A 26,411-nucleotide genomic window follows, 5' to 3' on the forward strand; every position below is an offset into this window, starting at 1 on the left:
TAGCCTTGAAGTCTCACCCCCTTACCATGTCCCAGGTGCAGAAAGGAGACTGATCAGCTCTGTTGAGAAATCTGATCTACCACAAATGATGTTAACTGGGAGAAAAATAATTCTTGTAACTCATGCTGGTGAAAGCATTGATTAAATTCAGTTCCCCAAGGGCTGCAGCTGTCAGGCAAAACTTGCCTGACAGAAAGCCCAAGGCATTGGGCAGCCTGGCTGTATAGCTGTGTCCCTCTGCCCACTTCCCCAAATCAAGCAGACACAGCCTGCAACCTCATCCTTCAATGGGTCCTGCTGAGTGCAAGGAACAAAACTGACATTCAGTAACTCACACTGTGATGGCTGAATTACCTGCAAGCCTTTTGTGTTTCTCCCTTTAGCTTTGATGAGATAGGAAAATATGATATTCCAGCAGAGCTGTACTTCATGAATAAAACCAGACAGAAGGATGTATATTATGTCGGTCACTCTGAAGGCACAACTGCAGGTAATGTTAGGATTGTCTGGGTACAAAACACTGTTAGTGTTTATGATTTTTATATAAGATATGCAAGCAGACATTGGGATTTATTCCATGGTGTACCATTGTCCTTTTAAAAAAATAAACTCAGAAACAGAGGGAAAAATGGGGGGAAGTGGCATATCGCCCCATTCTTAGACAATTATTTTCCTTTCTTTCCATATGTGAATTCTAAGAGTCTTTTTGCAGAATGAATAATTCAGACCAAGTCACCACCTTCTTTGTCTTTAGATACTTATGTCAACTGGTCAAAATTCTAACACAATCCATCAGTGGAGAAATTTAGACATGTTCAGAAAACAGGATGGGATGAACCCTTTTTGGTTTTCATTCCTTCCTTCCTTCCTTATACTCCTCCTTTATTTGTGCATTCACTCTCACACAAGTATGTGCTTAGTTACAAGAAAAATTTTGTTCCTAATCTTCAGATAATTATTGCATTGCTGCATACCAGCATAAACATATACAGTCTTTTAGACTGCAAGCCAAGAAACTAATTATTTCATTAGAGTTTAGGGAACTTTAAAGAGAATTTGAATTTAAAAAATCTGATTAATGGGCCTTCTCCCCGAAAAATAGCCTTAACCCAAAACTGTCAGTTCTGAGAAAACTGATATCTGGACATGCTCTAATGAGCTTTTATCCTTAGAATTAACTCTGTCTTTCAGATAAGTTTCAAGCAAGAATCAAACATTCTCCTTAGGTCTGCAGGACAGAAATGAACAGCCAATTGAATGCTAATCTAGTCTCCCTTCTTTGCTGCCTACCACTTTTTTATTTATTTGGTCTGTGGAGATCTCTTCATTAACTCGACTCTTCTGTGCTTGTAAGCTTCATAGCATTTTCTACTTATCCTGAGTTGTCTCAGAAGATGAGAGCATTCTTTGCTTTGGGACCAGTAGCCACAATCACACATGCTACCAGTCCTACCGTAGCATTTACACGCCTTCCCCAGTCACCAATCAGGGTATGTCATTTCTCTTTCTGGAAGACATAGTATTGTCTGCTTTGTCTCTACTGGATTCATTCAACCTGAACTTTTAAGGAGTGATGAGTTAGAAGTGAATTCAGTCTATCAGACTGTTGACAGTGCCTGTAGAGTTCAGACTTCCCACAGAGCTAAGCTGCAAGGCTGGATGTGGTACCTCTTTTGCAGCATCTTTAAGGTAACAGGCATACTTTCATCATTATTTATTTATTTATATTATTTATTTATATCAAATGTTTCTGAAGGAAACTCACAAATACCAGAAATCTAATATAGTTTACTAAATCTAGCCTTAAGCACTAAAAAACTGCAAATAAGATACTTCACATCTTAATTTTATTAGACATGCAGTTCATTTATGTTTGTGAAATATTTATTTGTAAAGTGATAAACAAAACTGAAAGGGAAATATCTATTTCACACCAGAATGTGTCAATTTCATAGAATTTTCTCAGAATGGTGAAAATCATGCATACTATACTTTATGTCAAACCACAGGAGCACATCCTCTTTCTGTCCAAGCTGTACCCATGATGTGACTACAGAGCATCCACCTCTCAATATTCCTGCCACTATCAGTAAAGAAGTTGTTTAAAATTCCTCTAGGTTCTCACTTCATGTCAGTGTCTCCCACTTGCTCACCTACAAGACCGGTCCAGGAGGTGAAAGATCACATCTAAGGGCTCATCATTACAGGGTAGCTCAGGCACTGTAGCTGTTTCTAGGTGGAGACATAAGTGCAGATTCCTCAATCAAGACTTGTAGAAAGTGAAACCCATTTGATTGTAATCCGGGAGATAGACATCAATATATAAACAAAACATGTTTGTCTCATGCAATATAGAAAACACATGCAAAGGACATCTTCATGCAAACACGTGCAAATGACACACCTTCTCTAGCAATCTGTGGTACCAGTGGGAACTGAGTTCTCAACTTCTGGAGAGGTTTGCAGTCCAAGACACAGAGTGGTTACTCTTGCCTACACCACGTTATTTATAAATCCCAGTGTTCTGACCACCCCAGAGAACTCACAATAGACCTGTCCCACCTCCATAACGTAGCAGGGCAGACCTGGCACAGGCACAACAAACACTGCACGTAATGCAGACAAGAGCTCTGGTCTGAAGACACGAGGAGTAGGATCTAGAATTCCAGCTTGCCAAAGAGGAAGTGTCCACCTCTTTGAAGTGTCTGGCAGCAAAGTCCTTCACCTCTGCTCCCATTCACATATCTGCAGCACCATTCAACATTCAGACAACACATATAGGATGAACCTGACAATGTGATGTTGCACAAAACATACAATGGGAGGAGGAAAAAGGAGAATTGCAACCGCAAACTCCTTCCACCCTGACCAGTTGTGCCTTTTCCTTGCTGTAGAATCAGGGCTAACTGTGAGCTGGAACTCAGATTCCTCATGAACCAGAGCACATAGCTCTGCCCAACTATAGAAAGTATTGGGCAGATGCTGGGGACTGCCCTTTTAGGGAGGTGAATGAAGGTGGATCTAGCAGTGCCTCAAAATCTGGTTGTGTGGACAGAGATCTGAAATTAGGCTTAGTCAGCCTGGAAACAGCCATCAAGGGCCACTCCAGGACATCAAGTTCAAACTTTCCTAGAGCATCTTCCTGTGCTGTACAGGAACCAGCCACAGACACACCCTGCAAGAGGTTACAGTGAAGCATTCAGGTCTGTGACCAACACTGCTTGGGAAAGAACACAATGTGCAGTGTCTTCAACACTGAACATCTAAACCAGCCTAACATCACCTCTGACCTGAGTTTTACAAGTTTTTTAAACAGAAGACAATTTCCAAATACTCATTAGATAGGCGCTGCACTTACCAAAGTTTCCTACAACCAAACTTTATCTTCTTATTGCCATTCATCAGAAATGCAGTCTCCTATCTGAACAATAGGAATACCCACTCTTCACACTTCACCTTGGAAAACTGTTAGCTACCCAGACAAACTCCTTGCAGCACTGTAAGCGTCCCTTCCATGTCTGCTTCAGGATGGGATTAACTCAACAGCCCCACTGAAACCCTTCCATGGCATAGGCTGGAGCCTCTAACAACCAGCAACAAGTTGTTCCTTGCCCAGATCAGTCCCTCCTGTTCTTAAAGCAGGACCAAGACCTGTTGCTGCACTCCACAGCCACCAGCACCAAGAGTGGTACTTCAAAGCTGGGATGCCCAGCAGCCAGAATGGCCTTGCACACAACGAAAGGACTAAAAGGGAAATGCCCTTACCATGTTTGGGGGGGTAGGATGAGCCAAACCCAAGTATCTTAGACCATATCTAAGACTTCCATGTCCAGGTTTGGGCCACAGGAAAGACATCAATATGATCAACATCTGCTGAGCAAGTTCAACAGAAAGACAACAAGCAGGTCATCCAAACATACCATGGCGTGAGTAACTGCTGTGTTGGCAGGACATTCCCATCAGAGATCTAGGCCAGCCCACAGCACTGCCCAATTTCTGCAGAAACCCAAGCTGTGACCTCCTACCTCCTTTGCCTTAGGGGAGGAAGTTTCTCCTGTCCAGCATCCCTCTTCCCAGGCACCACAGCCCAACACTGACCACTACTCCTTCATTTTACCCCTTCTCCTCTTCCTCCTGGCTCACAGACAGCCTCCTCAGCAAGGCTGCTAAGAGTGTTTGCTCCCAGTTAGCCCGCTGCAAAGTTCAGGAGAGCCCAGGTGAGGTGTGCGTATCCTCCGGCACACAGGCGTGGCCGGGCCGACCGCCGGAGGTGCAGGGGGGACACACACGCCAGGTGAGCTGCACCCCCGGGCCCGTCTGCCTGCGTTCGCCGCCGCTCCCTCTCGCCCCCGCGGGGCTGCAGCGGCGGCGGCGGCGGCCGGACCCCGCGGCGCAGAGCGGGACGCGGCCACGCCGCTCGCCCGGCGCGGCGCAGGCTCCTCCCTTCGCCCCGCACCGTAACCCGGGCGGCTGCGGCGGCGCAAGGCTCGGCTCGGCGCCGCCGGCACCTGCCGCCCTGCCCGCCGCTCCCGCGCACGGCGCCCGGGGCTCCGCGTCCCGGCGGGGCGAGGCCGGCGGAGCAGAGGGAGGAGGAGGAGGAGGAGGCCCAGGCCGCCCCGCCGCTTCTGCCTCCCCGCGCTTTGTCCGCGGCAGCCGCCGCGGCGCCGCTCACGCGGATGCCAGACCCGGTAAGCGGCCGTCGCCCTTCCCCGTGCGGGGAGCGCGGAGCTGCCGCGCCGCCGTCTCCCGCCGTCTCCCGCCGTCTCCCGCCTCCATCCCGCTGCTCTGCGCCAGCGGTCCCTGCGGGAAGAGGGGGAAAGGGGCTGGTAGCCCTTCCGGAGCCGGGAGGCGGTGGGAGCCAGGGCCGGTAGCAGCTCCCTCCGCCGCGCCGCGCCGGCGTCCCCGGTCCCGTGCCCGCCCCGGTGTCAGGTGCGGCGACCCGCGGAGGCCTGTCGGAAACAGCCCTCCTCCGGGCAGGGCGGAACTTCGGGCGGGAGCGGCCCCGGGCGGGAGCGCGGCGGGGAGCGGGAGCGGCTGGCGGTGCGGGGATGCAGCGCGGGCATCGCGGTGCCGCTGGGGGTGTGCGGGAGGCGGGGGGCTGCGAGCCCGGGCCGCCTAAAGCTACTGATTCCGCTGCGGCTACGCAAAGAGGTGGTGGCAGGTTGGTGGGGAGCCGAGTCCGGAGTGTTACCGTGTTCCAGGGAGAAATCACACTGATAACAGTATTTTAGTTTTTTTAATGATTTCCATATACATGTGAAAGATTATCATCGGAATAGAAAGTGAAAGAATGTGAAAAAGTAGAAATTGTGTTCGCTGGGTACATGTAACTCTCGGTTTCTGCCCATGTACTTCATTTTGTACCTGCCTCCTTCTGACCTCTGTAGGATCGAAGGTGTCCTTCCGAAGTGCACGGAGGAATGTAATTCACTCCACTCGCACGGTCTGCTCTGTTTCAGAAGGGTACCCAAAAGTCTCTTCTGGGGAAATTCCTCTTGGTCTGAAATTATTTTTATTTAATATGCACATGGTTCTGAATACTCAGAGGAGTCATGGGCAGAAAAAAACCCACCGTTTACCGAGAATGGGAAGTGGTGAGATTATGAGATCTTGGATGGACAGTAGCTCCGAGGGAGTTCATCCCCAGGTGAAGACCAGCTTTGAAAAAGTTCTGTCTTCTCGGAAGTGGGCTTTCTCCTCTTTGCAAGCTAAGGTGCATGACTGTTTAAAGCTGTACTTAGCGTATATTGATGAATTGCCTTAGACCATCAGGTCCTAGAAAATAGGACACAGACCCAGAACTTCATGAAATATTCCCAGGAGGATGGAGTCTAAGTTTGTTCCTGTGGGTGCTGCTCAGGCAATATATTGTGTTACTCTGAAACAGGCTGGATTTTCTGACATACTAAAATCATTTCTGCTGGTATCTTGCATGTCTAAGTGCTAAATATTTGAATAACTAAACTGAAGGCCAGTGTTGACAAATCTGGAGTTTCATACATCACAGGACACTGTAGGAATGTAGGAAGCATTCATCCCAAAATCTGTATCATTATTTAGGTACAAATTTCATAGTTGGGGGGGAGGTTGTTTATAGTATTTTTAAATGGCTACAAGTGCAGGGGAGTTATTTGATAGTGTTACATTTAAAAAGTAGGTTTCAGTATCTTGATCAGTCCTGCAATCATTTGTATTACTTGGTACTGCTATGCAAATACCGTGAAGGCATTTTTCATGTGGTTTTCCTTATGTGCATGAAGCATGCTCAAGTTCAGGCCTTAAGGCATTTTCTGAAGTTAATCACCAAGCTGAGGAAGAGTATAGCTCAAGGTGAGGGGTCATGAAATCTTCAGCTGCTGAGGGAATGGCATGAAGACACAGAGAAAATGTTGTGTAAAAATATGTACTTGGTTTCTGTTTGCTGGACACGTATGAACAGTGGGTTTTTTCTGGTCTTATCTAACTCCTAAAATTTTATTTTTGCATCGAAGGTTACACCTCCAATTTGTGTTCTTAAAAGTAGTTTGCTGCCGCTTAAGGAAAGTCTTTATCTATACATTTTTAATAAAATTAGAACATCTGGATTTTCATGCCAGGAAACATATTTTCTGGTCATAGTTTCCATTATAAATAGAAGTATCAGTCCATAAAAGCAAATGATCTTGCTTGTACAGTTCCTGAATGATCCATATGTAGTTGGTTAGTACAGTTGTTGCATAGAAATCCCTTTTATAAAAATCCAACATTTTCAATCTTGCACGGCTGATGATGCCTCTTGGTAATGCTGTGAGTCAGTAAGCTCCTCAGACACAACCCATTGCCTACCACTTCCTACTGGCAGCTCCAGATGACTCACAGTTCAGCACACAACATACGGAATTACATTATGGAAGCTGTGGGCTCACTACCTAATCAACGTAGGAAGTGTCTTCCTCTTTTAGCATCTCTGAACCATTGTCAAAAGGCCCTCAGAGATATCTATTGCTCTATGTTGACTTGGAAAAGAGTTTGTATAGGCTGCAAAGATCAATGAACTCATTCTGAGGGGAAAAGCAAATAATTTGAAAATAGACTCAAAGGTAGTCTGCATACCTTCAGTAGGATGAATAGCCTGGTGGCCTGCAAGCGTATAAAATGTTAACCACAAATCATTGCACTCAGCTTTGATATTCTGGATAATTCAGCTGACTGTCAAGCAGCCCTGTGAGCTGACTGTGTTACAGATCACTGTGCTGCTGTAAAACTTGTGCTTAGCATTGTCAATCTTAGCAAACTTACATAAGAGAAATTAAATATTGTAACTATCCCAGTAGAAAAAGTAGTCTAAATTCTCCTCATAGAGCCAGACATTCCTGTTGTTTTTCCCATCTGCTCATAGCATGAGACATCCTGAATCATCTAGGCTAGGGCAGAAGGTCAAAGATTTCATTATGAAATCAACTAACTGTATTATCTTAATATAGGCATCATACTACAGAAACATGCCGTAGTTATTTGTATTGGTTGATCACACTTTATCCTGTAGGTAGTATTACTATCCATTTCTTACCTGCCCTTTGATTACTTAACCATTAGTGTACAAAACAGTCAGAATCCTTGGAACTAGTGCCCCAAATTATTTTTTCTAGATTTGAGGCCACAAGACAAGCTTCATTCTTTATAATAGGCAATTTAATAGACTTCAGATGAACTGTGAATTTTTATGTCAGAAATGCCGAGTAAATTTGGTTCTCCTTTATTTTCTAGCCTGTATTATGAACATAAGAAGTAAGACGGAGTAGGAATTTGTCATCAGATAGAAATTGCTTGTTGCAACCAGTTATGCGCTTAATTAACAAGTGTCCTTATTAGAGGCTATGGAGTCTGAAAGTGTTCAAAATGAAGTAGGAAATATTACCAGAAAAGTCATTACCTTTTATAGGAAAACCCAGAAGATTCTTAACCCTCCTAGCCTAGGGGAGGAGAGTTTCTTCTGAGAGAAATAGGACTACAGGCAGAAAAAAACTGTGAAACCTAAGACTTTGCAAGGAATCATGCTTTCTTTGTGTCCTGGAAGTCTATGAAGTTGCAGGCCTCTGTGCTGATTTTTAGCCTCTCATTTGTTTCCCTTAGCAACACAGCTTCTTGTCTTCATGGTGGAAGTTAGTTTTGTCAATGACGTTCTGTATTGCAGGTATCTCCTTTTTTCAGTATTTCAGTTGAATCATCAAAGAACAAATTATATAACAACAGCTATTTCTTTTATTTCTGCCCTCTTCTGGGTTACTGTGCCCTGGTACACTAATTTTGATGGGGGATTGTTGTAGATTTCCTAAAGGAAAGAAATGGCACTGTTTTTCTACACCCTTTTAGTGGGTCACTGGAAAGATGCTGTTCTGTGTTGCATAAGTATATTTCTCTGAATGCCTAAGAAGGTTATTGCTTGTAATCCAAGACATTCTACCATTGGTGATACTTTACCCATTATTTTAAAAATACTTTTCTGCTGCAACCGAAAGGTGTTACCAAAAAAGGGAGAGAGGAGAGAGATTGTTTCAACACAAAAAACCTCAAGAGAAAGAGCTGTCAGTTCACAAATGCATGTTTGAATGTTCAATATTTCCAGTCCATTTTTCAGGACATTCTCTTAAATATCCTGTAACTAATATTTTTGTAGACAGAGCATATTAATAAATCAGGTAGCAAGCCATCATCAAGATGTACAGCTCAAGTGCATAGGGTTATGTTATAATAGCACAAACATACTAAGTGTTGATTTCAAAACAGTCTGCCTAAAAATGAATGAGAAAATAGTTGAAAGTCAGAGGTCTGCTCTGTGCTTTGAAACTAGAGGAAAAGCTTGTAGGTTCTGTATTCACATACTCTGTAGGGAGTAATAGTCAGGTTCTTGCATGTGCCATGTTGGATGTTACCTGCATATTGCAGTGGTTTATCACTCTTACAGACCCAGTAGCAAACTAATTTTATTGACATAGCTACTTTATTCACTAATGTTCATATCTGTGCCAAAAGGAGAACTGTCCCTAGAAGACAGCCAATCAATTATATTCAAGGAATTACATTGACTAACTGCAGTCATCCAAATATTTGCAGACCAACTTTAAAAGCCTTCAAATAATTATTCTAATTTCTTTTTTAACTGTGAGAAAACAGAGCCTCGTGCCACCCACTTTTTCTTTAGATGAAAATAAAGCTCAGTTTTGTGATGTAAGATACAGCACTGAGTGGCCTAACCATATAAGCAAGGCATGGGTTTGGCAGATCTGTGCATGGAGGATCTTCCCTGCATGTGATTTCTCCCTCTCAGCACCCAAGCCAATGAAGGTGCTACTGTCTATACACCACTGACATGGTCTGCAGAGAGACCTCTCGGCAGTGTGCTGGGACATGGTGGCGCTGGTCCTTCACCGGTGAAAAACAGGAAATAATCTTGACCTGCTTCTAGGAGAGATGATAGTATAGCTTGGAAGTTGCCTCTGAGAGTTAGGGGAGCTTATGAGGAGGTCTTAGCAATGCTGTTTAAATGAAGCCATGAAGCTAAGGACCAATGTTAAAGTATGAACCATTACTGAGATGGGCTTTTCTAGAGCCAAGCTTAGTAGCTCCTGCTGTGAAGAGCAACTTCTCCATTGAAAGGTGCAGGGTTTTTAGGAAGCTACTCCTCGCAGTGCTTCCTTTCATTGAAAGGCCATTCTGTTGGGTTTTGTTGATTGGGTATTTCCTCTGCACAAGAGAATGATCTTGCCATGACATTCAGTGCTTTGCTGTTTTTTTTCCAGAAGAGACTCCTTACTATACCAGCTGAATCACTTGCTGTGATTCTGAACGGTTGTTACAAGAAGCATGTTGACAGGCTGTTTCTTTTTGGAGAGAACTAGCGTTTGCTATTTAGGCTGGTATTTAGCATATTTATATATCAAACCCAAGTGTGTATATAAATTGTTATGTGCTGTGCCAATACATGGCCTGGCATTTCAAAAAGAGCTGAGTGAGGTAGATGCCTGTATTTCTAACCTATTTTTCACCACATTGACTTGAACATCCACTTCCAGGTACAGAAGTAGAAGTATCTGCTTCATGGATGACTTATTGGCATGAAACAGTCCCTTATCTTCATCTGGCAATCGCTGGCATGCCCTATTTAAAGTTTGCTGAGACAATTCAGTTCCATTATGGGTAATTAAAAGGTGTTATTTGCACTTACTAATTTGGCTGTTTTAATGAGAACTGGCCTCTTTATGGTTTGAGCTGCATCTTTATTCTAGGATTCTGTAATCATCACACTTCCTAGAATAGTAAATTGAAGTCTGACTGTGTTAACTTCTCATGACAATATTGAAACAAGCTTTCTCGTGCCATGGGATGAATGCAGAAAAGTTCTCTCAAAAGCAGTTTGTAAGAAGTAGAACTATACCACATTTTAGCTCCTATGTTAGCAAGTATTTCTAGATATACTGTAAGGATCCTGATCCCAGTGTACTGAAGTGAATGATTTTTGTGGGAACCTCATCTGGTCTTTACATTCCACCAAAATATCAGACAAAAGGATGAGAAATTCTGAAATAATCCGCTATTAAAAATATGCAAAGAATAAATCATTGCATAAGTAAGCTCCTGGTATTCTTAACAGAACCTAATCTTTGAATGAAAAAAGTGCTTTGGAAAATTTTACCAGTGATCTCTTTAATGCAGCTTTTTAGTAAGACCAATAGGCAAAATATTGACAAATGTTGATGACAGCAGTGAAGTCAGTGTTATGAATAATTCCCTTAGAATTTGAAAATGTTACAAAGAGGAAACTAATATTTCAAATTAACTAATAACAATGTTTCAAAGTAATCTTAAAAAGTGAAACTAAGTATTAAACTAATATTTATTGAAGTTAGTCAGTTACTTGTTTAAAAAAATCCAAAAAGCTGATTCAACATTTAAAAGCCTCTTCTGAAGAACTGAAGAAGGAAACGCAGCTTCCAGATGATCACAAGGTGTTGAAATTCAGTCCTCACAGTCTGCAGTCAGCTACTTTCTGTGAGATCCTGACACTCTGAGCTCCTCTTTGTGCCCGTGTCCTCTCCAGAAGGTTGGAGCACACAGCTCCCGCTGGGGTGCTGCAGTCACTGTGTGCATCCTTGGGCAGGGCCTGGTCCCGCTTGGCTTTGTTGACTGTGCTGGTACAGTCGTCTCACTCAGTCGGGTTGTATCAGTGAAGGACACACCGTACTAATCAGACATCTCAGAGTCTGTCATAGCAAGGTGTGAAGACAGATACAAACTCCTTCTGCCCAGGCTGTGAGCTGGCTCCACTGAAGGCATAGCAGACACAAATTGCAACTTAAATAGCTCGTACTGCACTCGAGCTGATAAGCCTTGCTGTGCAGCCACGTGTACCACCCCTCACTATCACACCGCAGTTACGAAGCTGTGCCTTTTGGGCTCTGAGAACAGGCAGGGTGGCTCATTTGTCCACATCCATCCTGGCAATTGTGTGAAACATCATCATGCAGCAAACTGTGAGGGCACTGGAGAACTTGTGATGAATTGTGACATTATACCTCTCAGAAAAGCACTAGAGTTTGTGCATGCATTCCCCAGATCTTCTCATACCACCTCTGTCTTATTAGCCTACTCCTAAGGTACTTGATATGTCTTGATATATTTATTCTGTCTTCATGTACTACTATTTGCATATACTTTCAGTTGAAATTGCTCTCTCTGCTTTTCACTTCCCTGGTGCTTGGTACCATGCTCGTTAGCCCGAACAGAAAAATGACTTTCAATGCCATTTAAAATGTTGATTTTCTCACTTTGCACTGTTTCCTGTGGCTGAAGGGTTTGATTTAATAAAGCTGGATTTTTCAAGGATTAATACATAGCATTAATAAGATGGATCATATAGGAAAACAATGGTTTTTGAGGAGGAAATGGGATTTGGTGAGGAATGCTATACCAATGAAATCGAGAAAAGTTTTTTAACTGTTGAATGGATGTTAAATGATTATATTCTGGTAATGACTATCAGAAAACTCATAATTAGAAAAAACTTGATTTGAATGACAAATGTCCAGGCATTTCTTCTCAAACAAACATTACTTAAGTCGATCTAAGTTAATTTGAAATGCCTGAATTAGCAAAGCAGAAAAATGCATCTTTACTCTTGGAATTTAGAGCACTTTACAGTCTAATAGCCTAAGACAGCTCCAAGCTAGTGTTGCTATTTGTCCCCTGTGATTGTGGTTGGACTATAGTTCACTGTATTAGCATAACTATTTTGTATATTTGAGTATAATTAGTTATACAGAGTGGTTGGGTATTTGAATTTATCTTTGCTCTTGTAAAGTAAAATATAAGTTTATTGTCAGAAAAAATGTCAGGACTGGGCAATTTTTGTAGGTGCTATACAAGCTCTTATGGTGTCTTTTCAAAGTCAGTTTATATCAGCCTAGGACAGCACTGCCTCAGAAAGGAACTAATCTGTTTTGCTGGCTTCATGGTTCTGCCTCCTCCTTTGCATTTTGATTTTGAGAAGAAAGTAGTTAAGTTTAAAAGTCCATTTAATTTTGATTTGGATCAGCTACAACTTGCCTTGAAGTCACTGGAGCCAACAAAATTAGAGTACAAAGAAGCATGGTGAGGGTGAGGTGAGCCCCTCGGCAGTGTCATGCCCTTCATCTGGCTAAAGGTGACTGTGAGGCTGTGCCGTGAAGAACATTATGCACAGAGGCATTCCAGGGAGCTAGCACACATGCCTGTGGTGGTGTTTTTAGTAAAGCTTAACTTTCTGCATTTTAATCATTCATTATCCTGCCAGTGTGTCCACATATAATATATTGAAGTGCTGTCATAAGACAGCCAGAGTTCTTTTTAGAATTTTTTTTCTTAAGTTACACTGCCACCTGTAATAGCTAGTATATTTGAGTCTTATTTGAGGTTTTGGTAAAAGTGATACAAATTCATCTTAGTATTTCTTCTTTATTTGCAATGTCTGGTTTTTAAAGTGTTCCTGAAGCTAAATTTAAAAAGTCTGTTTCCTCTTTTATTTGCGGCCATTCTTCTGCTAAGCTCTTGCACTGTGACTGGTCATATGCTCTGTGCAGAGCTTCTTCATCCTTTCCAGGCTCTGAGGAAGTGTGAGTTTCTGCTATTACCAGATGTCTCCTCTTTAAAATACCCACTCTTACACTTTTAAAATTAATGCTATTACTATTAATGCTCCTTTAGCTTAAAAATTCACTGAATTAACTTATGTTTATAACTTTAATATTAGACGAAACAAGTTGACAAATATTTGCAAGTAAAGGGTTCTGTGATGTCTCCCTGTGCCGTTTTTAAAGAGATTTTGACTGGGGAATACCATAAGCTTCTTTAACAAAGATCTTTTTGGGAATACTGGCCTCCCAAAACCAAACCAAACCACTAATTAGTGGCTCTTGTTTGCCACTTGCTACACCAACTTTTTTCCACTTGCCTACCAGCTCGGCTGAGAGGTCTTCAAGCAGTGGTGATAGTTGAAAGAAGTATTTGATCGATATCCCATGTCCTCAGTAGGGAAGCATGAACAGTCTCTTCAACGTCCATTTCCTCACTAGACTTTGGTGAAAGTCTGTTGAGAGAGAAAGCCTTGAAAAATGGTTTTCTTGCTCAGAAGCTGCTAACTGAAATAAGGAATTGAACAGAAATGCATTTCTGCTGCTTTACTTTTGAAGGAAAAATTTTTGTTATATGTTGAGTGACTAGAATATTTTGCAGTTTGTTATGCTTGGATGCATACTTTAGACCAAATCCAACCTTTCATTCAGGTGTTGTAGATGTCGCAGTTGCTTCTAGGGGAAATAAAATAAAAAATCCAAAAGTAATGGATAAGAGAATGGATAAATAGTTTTAAAATATATGCTTTTTAGCTCCTTTTTTTTTGCTCATTTATTTGTTTGATTTGGTTTTCAGTTTTTGTTCCTGAGCTCCACAGATCATATGAATCCAGTCTCTCACTGATGATTTCATTTCTGCTTAGAGTCTGAGCTGCATAGGCAGAAGATTAACATGAGCTCTGCACTGGCCAAGCTTTTAGCCCTCTCCTTTCACAATCTACCACATCTCCAGTGCTTCAGCTGAAGAAGGGCTTCAGGTGGAACTAAGTGTAAAGCAGAATATTTCCTGGAGTAGGCTAAAACAAAAATATTTCATTATTGTTGTCCCACAGGGCCTTTCCACAGTTTGTGAATAGGTAATGAGAAGGCTCTCCTGCCAGGCTGATCATTTATGCCAGAGCTCCATGTATATAAAATTGAATTGTTTAGAGAGCAGTTTCCATTAGCACAGCAACCACAACTAAGATTGCTTTCTGGGGTGTGTAAACTATGTTCCGTTGTTTTTGGTTACAAATGGTGCAAACAGTTTGAATACCTAAATTTCCAAAAAGCAGGCCTTGAAATTGAATTCACATATCTGTGACATACCTTATGATGAGAATAAAAATCTTGAAAATGAAAAACATTGGTATAAAGGCAGTCAAGAATATACTCATTGAGATCGGGAGGTCATACATAAAATTGGAGTAAGATTGATTCAATAAGGTGGGATGAATATACCATTAAGGGCTTTTACAAGTAAAACAGGACGATTCTGACTATTCTAAATAAAGTGTATTACTTAAATGAATTTAATGTCTCCTATAATACTTGCACTAATGGTTAAAGTTTAGGACTAATCTAATAGATACTGTTGGTTTTGGAAAAAAATGAGGAAGACACAAATATAAAAATCAATACTTGAGAAATACAGCCAGCTAAAAACACATTAGGGTTGTTTTTCTCTAACCCAGAGTCCTCTGGCCTCTAGAAAGAGGTAGGCTGAGAAAATATCTTTGCTGAACCCACTCTATGCTTTTACAGAAGCATAAGCGTATTTATTGCAACATATAAAGTGCCTTCAACATTCAGGATCAAATCTGTTTAGACTGAGTGCACAGAAGGGAAAAAACACACTAGAAACTTAATTTTCAGATTTCCCGTGTAATTTAAATAATTCATTCCTCTTTCAGTGTTGGGTTTTTTGGTTTTGGTTTAGTTTTGGTCAGGTTTTTTTCTGAAGACCACAACATCTAAATACTTGTCTTAACTTGTTCAAAGCTGTGCAAGGAGCAGTTATTATCAGTTGACTCATCAGAGTTCATCATATTTTGAGTGTTTTTGAAGTCAGCAAGCTGTGCAGGTGGAACACATGGTGCTTGAAGTATTTTCTCTGCTTTATGTTACTGATACGAGTTTGTGTGTAAAATTTTATTTTTAATTACAGGCTTAGCAGGAAATAAAGATGCCAGATTCACACTGTTCATAAAAACATATGCTCAAGGAAGCACAGATTCTGTGATTAGTCCTCGAACTTCTGAGTTTTTCACTTAATGCTTGAAAGTTGGGCATTTTTTAAGTTGCTGTAAAAATTGGAAAAATAATTTGTTATATCATGTTCAAATCCACTGTAATAACATTAGTGCAGGTCAGCTAGTCCACAACTGCACTGAAGCCCCCATGCATTCCCAGTTTAAATTCTAGATGCTTGGTGAGTTCTAAATTGTTATTAAACGTGGAAGTACTGTGTCATCAAAGTAATGAGTGAGTGCTGGCATGCAAACTTATGTGACATTTGAATGTATTTCTAATCTGAATGACTTGTCTTCTTTTTCCCAGCACACAACCACAATCAGCATATCTATTTTCAAGTTTCCCTTGGGCTATTAAACCCTGAGACATCTGGTTGCAAATATTGAGCGCTGGATTGATACTGCCCTTTTCAGTCAGATGGAGACTTTGGAGGAAAAGAGCAATCTCCTTGGTTTGCAGGCAGACAACAGCATGGAACAACCATTCACTGTCAGCTCATTGGTGCGTATGACAAAGAAATGCTTCAGTGGCTGAGCAACTCCTCTTTCAATTAGAAATCAGTTCAAGAGAGCTGTTTAGCGATGTTGGCTATCAGCTCCATGGGTCTCTTTCTGCATGCTGCCAGTTCCTCCCACATTCTGCCTGATGGTTTTGTTGGAATTCTTTTTTATTTCTATATGCGTGGTTTATGGGGTTTCAGCAATCAGGTTTTTAAAAAGTTGAAATGGACATTTTGAGTAGAAAGAGTAAAAAATTTCATCAAAGTGAGAGGAAACAACTTGCACTAGCCAATTACTGAGCTACTTAACAGGAAGGTAATGACCACAATAAGCAGCTATGCTTCTTCTTCAGTAGTTAGTTCTAACTTATTTAGTGGCCTCATTTAAAATTGGAAATGAAGATTTGAAGTGAGCTGTTGACTGAATCAGGGGAACTTATTACTCTTTGTTACCTGAACTATTCCAAGCAGTCAAAGCTATACATCATGTGATAGGAGTCTGAGTATTCAGGACCTCCATCAAATTATTTCAATTATTTCAATAATTTCAATACTTAAGACAGACCCTTGTAGAATTCATGTGCAGGGCATTCTAAAGGGTTCTATTGCCTTTGGTAATTTCTGTAGGGGGTTACTTGATTTTATCTTTTTTTTCTTTCTTTTTTTCTACAGGGGTTTTCCTAATTTTGTCTTTTTGGGGGGAGAGGGGGAAAGGGGGATGAGATCACTTTTTATTTTAATTGTAATCACAATTTATTTTTCAACTGAGAAACATGTTAGAATGTTTCAGCTGTGGCTACCGGTGAGGAAACCAATGCCTGCTACGAGAAAAAATTAGCTGAAGATTTCCCTTGAGCTTCTTGACTGAGACCGCTTACTGACAGTGAAACGGAATATTCTCTTTGCTAATCAGTCTGTTCCTTTTCAGAAAAAGCTAGTAGCTATTCCTGACCACACAGACATCTCTGTGACTCCAGAAGAGAGAGTACGTGCCTTAAGCAAGCTTGGCAGCAACATCACAATCAATGAAGATATCACTCCGCGCCGCTACTTTAGGTCTGGAGTAGAGATGGAGCGAATGGCGTCAGTGTACATGGAGGAAGGAAACCTGGAGAACGCTTTTGTTTTTTATAATAAGTTCATAACGTAAGAAACCAATTGTAGTCTTTACAGCTTATAATTCTGGGTGAACTGAAATAGAGAGCTGCAGTGAAAACCCCTTTAGATGAGGAGAAAATTGTTCAGTGTGTTCTTGCAGAATGACTTTGTTCTCTGGAGGTCTTTATGCTAAGCACAGGCTTTGTTAAAATTGCATCTCACCTGTATGGTAGTCCTACCCATCTCTTAACTGCTAGGCATGAATTAACCTAATATACAGAGGCTGGAGTTTACTGTGCAGGCCATACCATGAGCACTGTTGCCCACAGATTATTCTGTATATATCATCATGTTGGTTAAATACAGTGTCTGACTTACAAAGCAATGTTTAGATAAGATTTCTGAGCCTTTAGTAGTTATGCCCTATGAGTGTCTACCGATCTTAAAGATGGTAGTATTGCACAGCACTTTAAAAACATGAAAAAAAATGGCTTTTTGCTTATTTTTCACTTTTCTTCCCCGAAAGGATTGTTTGTTACAGGAATAAATGCAAAACCTATAATATATGTTCATTGTATAATTATTCTCCCCACTGCAAAAAACCAGTTCTGGACAGCTTTCATTACAACTCTCAAAATAGACAGCCAAAAAATATATTAGTGGCAGATTTAAATATTTAACCTAGCTAGTTTTGCTGTAGTATTGCTTGGTTTGTTTTATTACTTCTGAAAGGTTTTTTTTAATATGCATATTCTAAAATTTTTATAATAGGAAACATCCTTCCTCCCTCCTTATTTTCCTCATGCTCTGAAAACTAGACCAAACCTTTCTTATCCCACTTGATTTTAAATTTATCTATGTCCATAAAAAGAGGGTCTAGAGGTGAACATTGTGCAACTTGCTGAAAGAATGATAGCAGCTGTATATTCCAAACTCTGTGCAGTTGAGTGTTGCCATAATTTATCTGTCAGGTAGCTGTGCAGCTTGGTCTGGTAAAAATAACTGCTTTAATGATAGTCAGTGTCACATTGTTTCTTTAAGGTTCAGCATTTTGGCTAAGAATAGATAAAGACAGTAGAAATAGCATTTATTAATGCTGAGTGGAGGGTGCTTTTCATGAGTCTTTTTTTTTAATCCAACCCACTACTAATGAAAGCCAAACTATATATCAGATGTGGAAAATAATCTCCTGTCTTTATCCTGTGTGTCTCATGCAGGTCCATACAATAATGTGTTATTTTAAACATGTGTGTAGAAACCTGCTCCAAGCCATCTGGAATTCAGTGTTTAACAGTTATGTGAAGCTGATTTTTCTGCCAGCATAAAAGCTATTATGGATATTTCTCTGAATTCTGAGGCAAACACATGCATGTTTAATTTTCTAGATTATTTGTAGAAAAGCTGCCCAGTCACCGAGACTATCACCAATGTGCAGTACCAGAAAAACAAGATATTATTAAGGTAGGGTTATGGTTTCCTGGCATTTAAGAAATGTTTTGCACAGAATCTCTCAGTTTTTTCCCAGCACTCCTTTTCCCCCCATGCACACATAGTCCATGGCAGCCACCACAGCTTGAATTTCTGATACCATTCTCCACTAGCCATTCATGTTTTATTTTGGTTTAATTATTTGATCATTACTGGAAATTAAATTATCAGTCTAGAAGGTGAATGAGAATGGTTGCTAGGCTATTGGAAACTCAGGTACATCTATTTCTGAAAGTTTACATATTAAAAATACTGTATTAACAGTACTTAGTTTGATTCTGGTCCCAGTTATGTGTGTGGATAATGGTCCAGGCTAATGATTGCAAACAGAGGGAGAGATATGTGACATTACTGGTGTCTGTGCAGTATTTGCTTACTCTGCTAAATAAGCAAAGTATATTTTTGCTTTCTTTATTACCAAATATATATTTACATAGTTTTTGCCAGATTTTTTCCCTCCATTTCTATACAAAATAGTTTTACTTGGTTTTTTTCCCCTCTAGAAAATGAATTTCAAATGTAACCTTATACTGAGCTTTAAACAGCTGGAGTTGCCCAGTGAGAATTTTTAGAAGGAGCACAATTGTCTCTTGCTTCATGCTCCCATATTTGCATGCTTTTTCTGCTGCTAAAGCTGAGTGTTACAGTCAAAATCAAAACGCTTTATGCCCAAGTTTCGACTGTGGCCACAATCTAGGGAAAACATCCCTATTGAGAAGGGGCATCCAACATGTCTCCCCTATGGCACTCAGCAGGATTAAGCAAATGGTCTCTTTCCCTTCCTTGCCTACAGCCCCCAAATTATGTTGTAGTAGCCTTCACATTAGTAGAAAACACTGGGCATTGGTTTTGTTTTACAAACGATATTGTTTTGTCTTCCAGGGCTGTCACAGTAAGCTACAGGGCTCTTCAAAGAAATGGGGTTTTTTTCCCCACCTGGAAACAGGCATATTTAGACGTATTTATGACCAGGAAGTCAATGCAATGGTCCTACCTGAAACTTTGAAAGTTGGCCTTAGCTTTTTTTATAAATTACACCTGCAACAAAAATGTTAGTTGCCACACTCTGTTTGTTTAAACAAAACAGAGATGACAGATTGCTATTAAAAGAGCTGATCTTTCCTTGAGATAAGAAGTAGCCATGTCACACCTTTCACTAATATAAATTAATATAACTGTATTGAAATCAGTGTACTATAGAAGTTTTATAAGCTGATGATTTAGTATGTGTTTCTTCCTTTTTTTTTTTCCTGGGAGAAGAGCAGGGGTGTTTTTCTATTTTGTATTTTTTTAAATCTATTACAGCTGAGTTTGTTTTCCAGGTGGTTTGTTTTCCTTTTAAAAAATGAAAAGTAAACTTACCTATCTTTCTCCCCCATTCTACCCCAAAGAAATTGAAGGAGGTTGCATTTCCACGGACAGATGAATTGAAAAGAGATCTTTTAAAAAAATACAACTTAGAATACCAGGAATACATGCAAAAAAAAGTAAGTTTTATATGGTTATTAAATAATGGTTTGCATGAATATTTTTCTGTTATATAAAACTTAAAAATTAAGCAGTAAAATGCCAGGTCTGCAATAACCTAATAATTTTCTGGGCTGATTAGTAATGACTTTTCATTTCTTCTTTAGAATCAGCTTGTCCTTTGAAAATAAGTGATGCAAGTGTGTGCTGGGAAATACATATCCTGTGATATTTACTTAATAACTGTCTACAAATATCTGGATAGGTCTTTGGTACACTGATTCTGTTTTATAAAGAGGATTCAGTTGATATTTATATCAGTATGTGGAAAAAGTCCCTTGACTCCAAATATGCTCAAGTTTGAATTGAGTCTCTAAGTAACTGTAAATACCAGCATCTTGTGTTTTGAAGTCACTGAAAACAGGATTTATAGTTTAAAAACTTGTCTTGGAAAAAGCATCTGAGAAAACATGTATTTTTCTTTCCCTCCCTTAAATACTTATTATCTTTTTCTTACTACCTTTGGGGGGTATAGTTTTATTTTCCAGTTCAGCAAATAGGTTTCAAAAGACTCCATTTTTTATGACAGGATTTGATGGCTTTATTAAACTGCTAGATTGCTGCTTTGCTTTCATTTTTTGTAACTTTTGCTATGTTCTGAGAATGCCATTATATTGCATATGTTTCAGAACAAATGTAACACTGAAATTCTGAAGAAATTAGAGCATCAAAAGCTCATAGAGGCAGAGAAGAAACGAATTGCACATATGAGGCAACAGCAGCTTGAATCAGAACAGTTTCAATTCTTTGAGGATCAACTTAAGAAGCAAGAACTAGCTCGAGATCAGAAAATCAAAGAGAGTGTGGCTGTGTCTGAACAGATAGACGGAAGTATGCTATCTTGTATTTCTGTACCAGAGAACAATTCCCTATCTACTGCAGTGCTTGAGAAAAAAGAGAGGAGCGGCACATCTGGCTGTGCTGGACATTCACCTCCAGTAAACCGGGTCTTAAAGCCAGCTGCTACTCTAAGTGCTGTTCAGAGTAAGTGCAGAGATTTCTTTTTTCCCCTATTTTTTTTTATCTATGTGCATATGTATTTATTCGCTGTGAGGATTTCCATAGGGAAATAAACATTAATCGCTTAGTGTATACACAATAGTTCTCTATAGTTTCTTCATTTTAAGAGTTACAGTTTCACATTTTCCAGTTGAGTACCAATGAATGGATCTAGAGAGTGAGACTTAGTGTTCCTCTGGAATGAAGTCTGAATCTTGCCATGGGACCTCAAGGGAGCAGAGGCAGAACCTGCAGTGGTTCACCCTGAAAAGCCCTGGCCTGGGAGATGATATCAGCTCACTGTCACCTCAGGGACAGGCTAGTGAGCATATCTTATGGGCTAGCCACTTCAATTTAGATGAAGTGCTTGTTCTGTAGATTTATTCTTATTAGAAATCTATGATGTGGTAAATATAATTCTTTCACCTTTAATAATAGAATATAATATACTTTGTGTATTTCCTTATTTTTAAGGATCTTCACTGTGTAAGCTGTAATTGCCTTTTTATCTCTCTTTCTCTCTCTTTTTTCATTTTTTTTTATTCTTGGTTAGCTCAACTGGCTGAAGCGCTCAGAGGTGTCATTTTGCCCAGGGATCTCTGCCACAAATTTCTGCTGCTAGCAGAGGCAAATACAGTAAGAGGAATAGAGACATGTGGAATTCTCTGTGGAAAACTGGTACAGTTTAATGCTCACATTTGTATGGGGAAGATGTATTTGATTGTACTGTGTTATCCTGTGATGTATTGATTTCAGAGTAGATCTAAATGATCAGTCTTTAATGTAATTAACTTCATATTATAATCTGAGTGATCACTTCAGCATTGTGGGCTTGCTTTACTGGGAAAACATCTGATCAAAGTACTCTGTTATAAAATGTAGCAAGTTTTTCAGCTGGTGTACAACACAGGCTTTTGCGAGTACTTTCTCTGGCATTCATCTAAGGTAAGTGAGGTTTAGTTACAGGACAATGAAATATAAAGACTGCTAGAATCCACTGGAGTCATCAAATTCATAGTGCCACAACAAAAAAGAAGAAGAAAATCCCCCTATCAAACTGTAGAACATCTGATTTTCAGTCTGTTTTTTTTCCCTTTGACCTAGATAACACTTAATGTCCTTCAGAGCAGGAAAAGATGGCATGGCTGATGCTGGCATCCAAAGAATTTTAAAGATGATCTCAAGTGTATTTGAATTGTATGGAGAGAAAGAATAGCAACAGTAATCATGTTCCACGTTTCACAGAAAATAATTATAGTTTTCTCAAACCTCTTGTATACTTTTTTAATTATTTTAAAGGATAATCTTTTCACAGTGATCTCTGAGAATATTTCAATACAACAGTCTCGTGTTGTGACTAATGCTACTCTGTATGCTTTTATAATAAAGTGCTGAGGCATATTTTCAGGTGCAGTGTGTTAGTAGAGCCACACTGGAATCAGTGGAGCCCATCCTGTTTTGTTTTAGCTGATAGGCTGACATCTTTCAGATTCTGATTCAGCATTTATTCATTAGTTCATTTGTTCCACTCTAAGTCAACGTTTGTTTTACAGACACATAATGAATTTACTATTACACATGTAATAGTGCCAAAGCAAACTGCAGGACCAGACTACTGTGACATGGAGAACGTGGAAGAATTATTTGGTATTCAGGATCAATATAATCTCCTCACTTTGGGTTGGATCCATGTATGTATGATTCATAAATTCTGGCTTTTCTATATTGGCTCTAAATACTGTGTGAAAAAGAAACCTGGAAATAAACTTAAGAAACAACTGGAATAATCCAAATGAATTTGCTTACTTAATTCTAATTGTAGTGATGTAGATGAGCACTAATGTTGTCCACAGAGTATTTCTTATTGCAGTTGAAGCATCCTGTTGACACAATGGGCCTGCTTTTGCCAGTGCAACTTTTGTTTATATTGAGGGGTATTTTATTACCTTCTAATGCTGTATTCAAAAGTTGGGGAGGGGAGGTATTGTGTTGTTGAAACTTTATATTCATTTAGCTCTTAGGGATTTTGTACAGTCAAGGAATTTCCCTTTGTCTTGTGCTTTTTCTTTCAACCTTTCCCTCCCCACGATCAGAAAACTGCTTATGTACCTGATTGTGAATGTGCCTCCATGAATCTCCTCCTGAAGAGCCACCCTAACAATAAAGAATCTGGGTTAATAAGAACTTAAGAAATCAACCTGAGAAAGTACTGATGCTTTCACTTGTCACAAATTATTGTTCCTTCTTGAATTTATGTTGACCTTGATCTATAAGAATTATTTCATGATGTTGAGTTTTCCCTTTCTTTTTCTAGACACATCCAACACAAACTGCATTCTTATCCAGTGTTGATCTTCATACTCATTGTTCTTATCAGCTAATGTTGCCAGAGGCCATTGCAATTGTTTGTTCACCAAAGCATAATGAGTGAGTTCTGATTTTTTTAAGCAATATTTAGATATTTTTCCCTGCTCCTTCTCATAAAATTTGATCAAATGCAAAGAGTACATACCAGCTCAGATAAAGGGCATGAATATTGAGTTGAGTGTTTGTTTTCTATAAGTAGCTCAGACTTGCATTTCAGTCAGTCCCTATGCACAACATTGTTTTTGGTTTCTCTCTCCTCCTCCCTTCCGAGACCCAGGTTTTAAATTTTGTTTATTTTTAAATTCTGCTCAACAAAGTATTAAGGGCAAGAGCTATTCTTCTGGAGTCCTCATTGCCAGTGGCCTACCACAGATCTATCTTCATTCTGTCTAGCTAAAGAAGTGGAGGGAAATTAGGCATCTTTCTCTAGAATTATAAGAAAATTGCAGTTTGCGAAGCAGAAGGATAAAGATTACTTTTTTTGATAATAAAAGTCTATTTTTCTATTTCATAAAATATAAACAATATATATCTGAAAAAAAATTTGGAACCGTGTAAATATTAATGTGAAGGTTTGTAATGGAACATGTTGCCCAGAGAGGGTGTGAACTCTTAATCCTAAGAGATATTCAAAACCTGACTGAACATGGACCTGGCAACCTGCTCGGGGTGATTCTGCCAGAGCAGGGGTGTTGGACTAGACAATCTTCAGAGGTTCCTCCCAGCCTCATTGATTTTCTGATTCACCTTTGGTGTGCTTGGCATTTCAAGGCACCAGTGCTAACTCCATTGTTTAGACTGTGCATTTCTTCAACCTTTTTTTTCTGGCCTTCTGCCTCTTTAGATGACTTCAATGAACCCTGTCCTGGATACCTAACTTCCTATATGGGCCATTCAGGTAGCAGAGCTGTGAATAAAGATTGAGTGGCAAGAGCACAAGTGCTAGGCTTTGTAACCTTGAGTATACCTTTTCAAATTTCTGATCTTCCGAACTTCTTCCACAGTTTATGCTGATACCCTCTAACCAACTCTAACCTGTAACATTTATTATGAGGTGCTGTCCTGCAGTTAATAGGTATCAATTTTCTTTACAGAATGGTGGAGGTTCTAACATTTTATTCAATACCAAAAGTATTAGCTCACACATGTGCAGCAGTGCATTTTCTAATGCTTTGCATTACATGATTACCTAAAGGAGTGGTAATCACCACTAGTCATTTAGACAGATAGCTTAAAGGCTGTTTTAAGTTGCCCTGGGTGAAATGCAATCCAGAACACCTAAGTGTCTGTATGAACTAGCCTTAGCCCTCAGTAGGCTAACCTGCTGAATGGGAGTAGCACCACTACTGTAATTCTTTTTCTAACCCCTTCCCCTCATCACCTCTTCCTTTATAGGAATGCAACTCCCTTTGGTTTAAAATACCTTTAAAAATCCAACTCAGCCTGAGCTCTTGTGTATCGAAGGTCACCAAGTGCCATTCTGTTGTCCTTCTCTTAAGCTAAGCCATTTGTGTGTGAAACCTTGGACATGTATTATGGGAGCAGTGTGTAACAGGAGTTTCTTGTTTTGCTTTCCAGCACCGGCATCTTCAGACTTACTAATGCTGGCATGCTAGAAGTATCTGCTTGTAAAAAGAAGGGATTCCATCCACATACAAAGGACCCTAGGTTATTTAATGTAAGTATATAATCCAACACAGTTTTGACTATTTAAATTCTTGCCCATGAATCTGCTATGAGCAGAAATCACATGTGCTTGAGGTTAGATTTCTTAATAACTTTCCTGCTGTCTTAATGTTTCATTACCCTTAGTTGACTGACTAAGGTGGACAGCAGGAGACTGCTTAAGCAATCAATAGCAGCCATGAAATGAGTGTTACATGCTGCCATTTAAATGCTAGCTAACCAGAGGCAGCTACCATCAGTCAACACTTCTTGCCTGCTGTTTTCTGAAGGAGCAAAAACCACATTTTCAAATGGGAGTTATTCCTGAGCTCTTCAGTTTTTAAAGAAAGAATCAGTTCTGTTCATCTCTCCAACTGTAGTGTCCCAACAGAACATCCCAGCTGCTAAAAAGTGCAGCTATGAGTAGGTTAAGCCCTATTTCTTTCATTGCCCATAATTTTCCCCTGGCTACCATATCTTTTGATAATAACAACTATGTTGTAATAACATAGTAAGCTATATGTATTGCTCAACAGTAGAGTCATTCAGAGTTGTCTTCCAGACTTATATTTCTTATAAGTAAAGACTTATATTTATATTGAATAATTAATATTAATATTGAATTATATTAATATTGAATAATTAAGAATTTGGGGTTTTTAAGTAGGCCTCACTTTAAATACAGAAGCATCTCATATAGCTCAAAATAAAGTGATCAAATACAGAGAAGTAATGCTGAGAGACAGTGGAAATTCTTTGTTGTCAGACTTTCTGAATGTCAGTATTAGTCCTCAAAAGAAGGAGAAGTCGGGCTTCTTTGTTTTGTTCTGTTCTTTTATTGTTCATTGTAGGGGTAATGAGAAGGTAGTCCAGCTCTGAAAAATGTTAAGATTTTTTGTTCCAAGTGGGCCCTTTTCACTGGTCCTTTACAAACCTGATTCATGGATGAAGTTACTGGCTATTTTACTGAAACTGATTTCTGTCAGTAATGGGTTAACTTCTTCTGCAGCCATGTACCCATGTGGTTGGGAAAGACATAAAGATAATTGTGCTGGATCTGAGGTGATACGGATGGATGATATTGATGTTGTTCTACAAAAGGCCAAAACAGAAAAATGGATTCCTGTTTTTCCTACATTTTCAGAAATTACTTTTATATTTATACATTTTAGATTGAATAGTTTGATATTTATTGCTGTAGCCTGTTTTGGAGTTATTTTGTTGCTCTGTCAAGGTGGTCTTCAGTGGCATTACCCCTGAATCTGTAAACAAACCTCACCTATAAAACACAATAAAATGAACTTCAAACAACAGTAACTGTGTTGAAATAAATGTTTCTTTTATCACTTGCTGGAATTAATTAACTTCTGAGAATCAGAGATCTTTAACAG

General features: G+C 39.7%; 2 protein-coding genes across 8 annotated transcripts in view; one reads left to right on the plus strand and one right to left on the minus strand.

Annotated features, from left to right (window-relative positions):
• The window catches only part of ANKRD22 (ankyrin repeat domain 22), a 20,608-nt gene extending 15,792 nt beyond the window's left edge, over positions 1–4,816 (minus strand). For 2 of the 5 annotated variants that reach the window (XM_064662848.1, XM_064662849.1), the window contains exon 1: positions 3,766–4,404. Coding sequence is in view for 2 of the 5 variants with exons in the window: in XM_064662847.1 (XP_064518917.1) it covers positions 3,766–3,870 (105 nt within the window). In the remaining 3 variants the exon portion in view is untranslated. Of the gene's footprint in view, positions 1–3,765; positions 4,405–4,685 lie in introns of those variants that run through there. The other 3 variants (XM_064662847.1, XM_064662846.1, XM_064662850.1) reach the window with 3 other exon arrangements.
• STAMBPL1 (STAM binding protein like 1) lies at positions 4,564–26,333 on the plus strand. Of its 3 annotated transcripts, none has more exons than XM_064662835.1 (11): positions 4,564–4,688; positions 15,684–15,878; positions 16,805–17,022; positions 18,360–18,435; positions 19,854–19,949; positions 20,619–20,973; positions 21,542–21,624; positions 22,542–22,679; positions 23,303–23,415; positions 24,934–25,033; positions 26,030–26,333. In XM_064662835.1, exons 2-11 carry the CDS (start codon positions 15,795–15,797, stop codon positions 26,084–26,086), a joined length of 1,320 nt encoding a protein of 439 aa, XP_064518905.1. In that variant the 5' UTR covers positions 4,564–4,688; positions 15,684–15,794; the 3' UTR covers positions 26,087–26,333. The 3 variants fall into 3 exon arrangements, with proteins under 3 accessions (XP_064518905.1, XP_064518903.1, XP_064518904.1); XM_064662833.1 differs by having other exon boundaries at positions 4,566–4,688; positions 21,542–21,666; XM_064662834.1 differs by lacking the exon at positions 4,564–4,688 and adding an exon at positions 4,818–4,929 and having other exon boundaries at positions 21,542–21,666.
• The last annotated feature ends 78 nt before the right edge of the window (positions 26,334–26,411 follow it).

This window comes from Pseudopipra pipra, chromosome 8, assembly GCF_036250125.1.
Source record: "Pseudopipra pipra isolate bDixPip1 chromosome 8, bDixPip1.hap1, whole genome shotgun sequence".
NCBI lineage: Eukaryota > Metazoa > Chordata > Aves > Passeriformes > Pipridae > Pseudopipra > Pseudopipra pipra.

Coding starts and splice junctions, on each gene's coding strand:
- STAMBPL1 (XM_064662833.1), top strand. CDS start 15,795: ATGGAGACTTTGGAGGAAAAGAGCAATCTCCTTGGTTTGCAGGCAGAC. Junction 19,950..20,618: donor AGGAATACATGCAAAAAAAA/GTAAGTTTTATA, acceptor CATATGTTTCAG/AACAAATGTAACACTGAAAT. Junction 21,667..22,541: donor GAATTCTCTGTGGAAAACTG/GTACAGTTTAAT, acceptor TTTGTTTTACAG/ACACATAATGAATTTACTAT.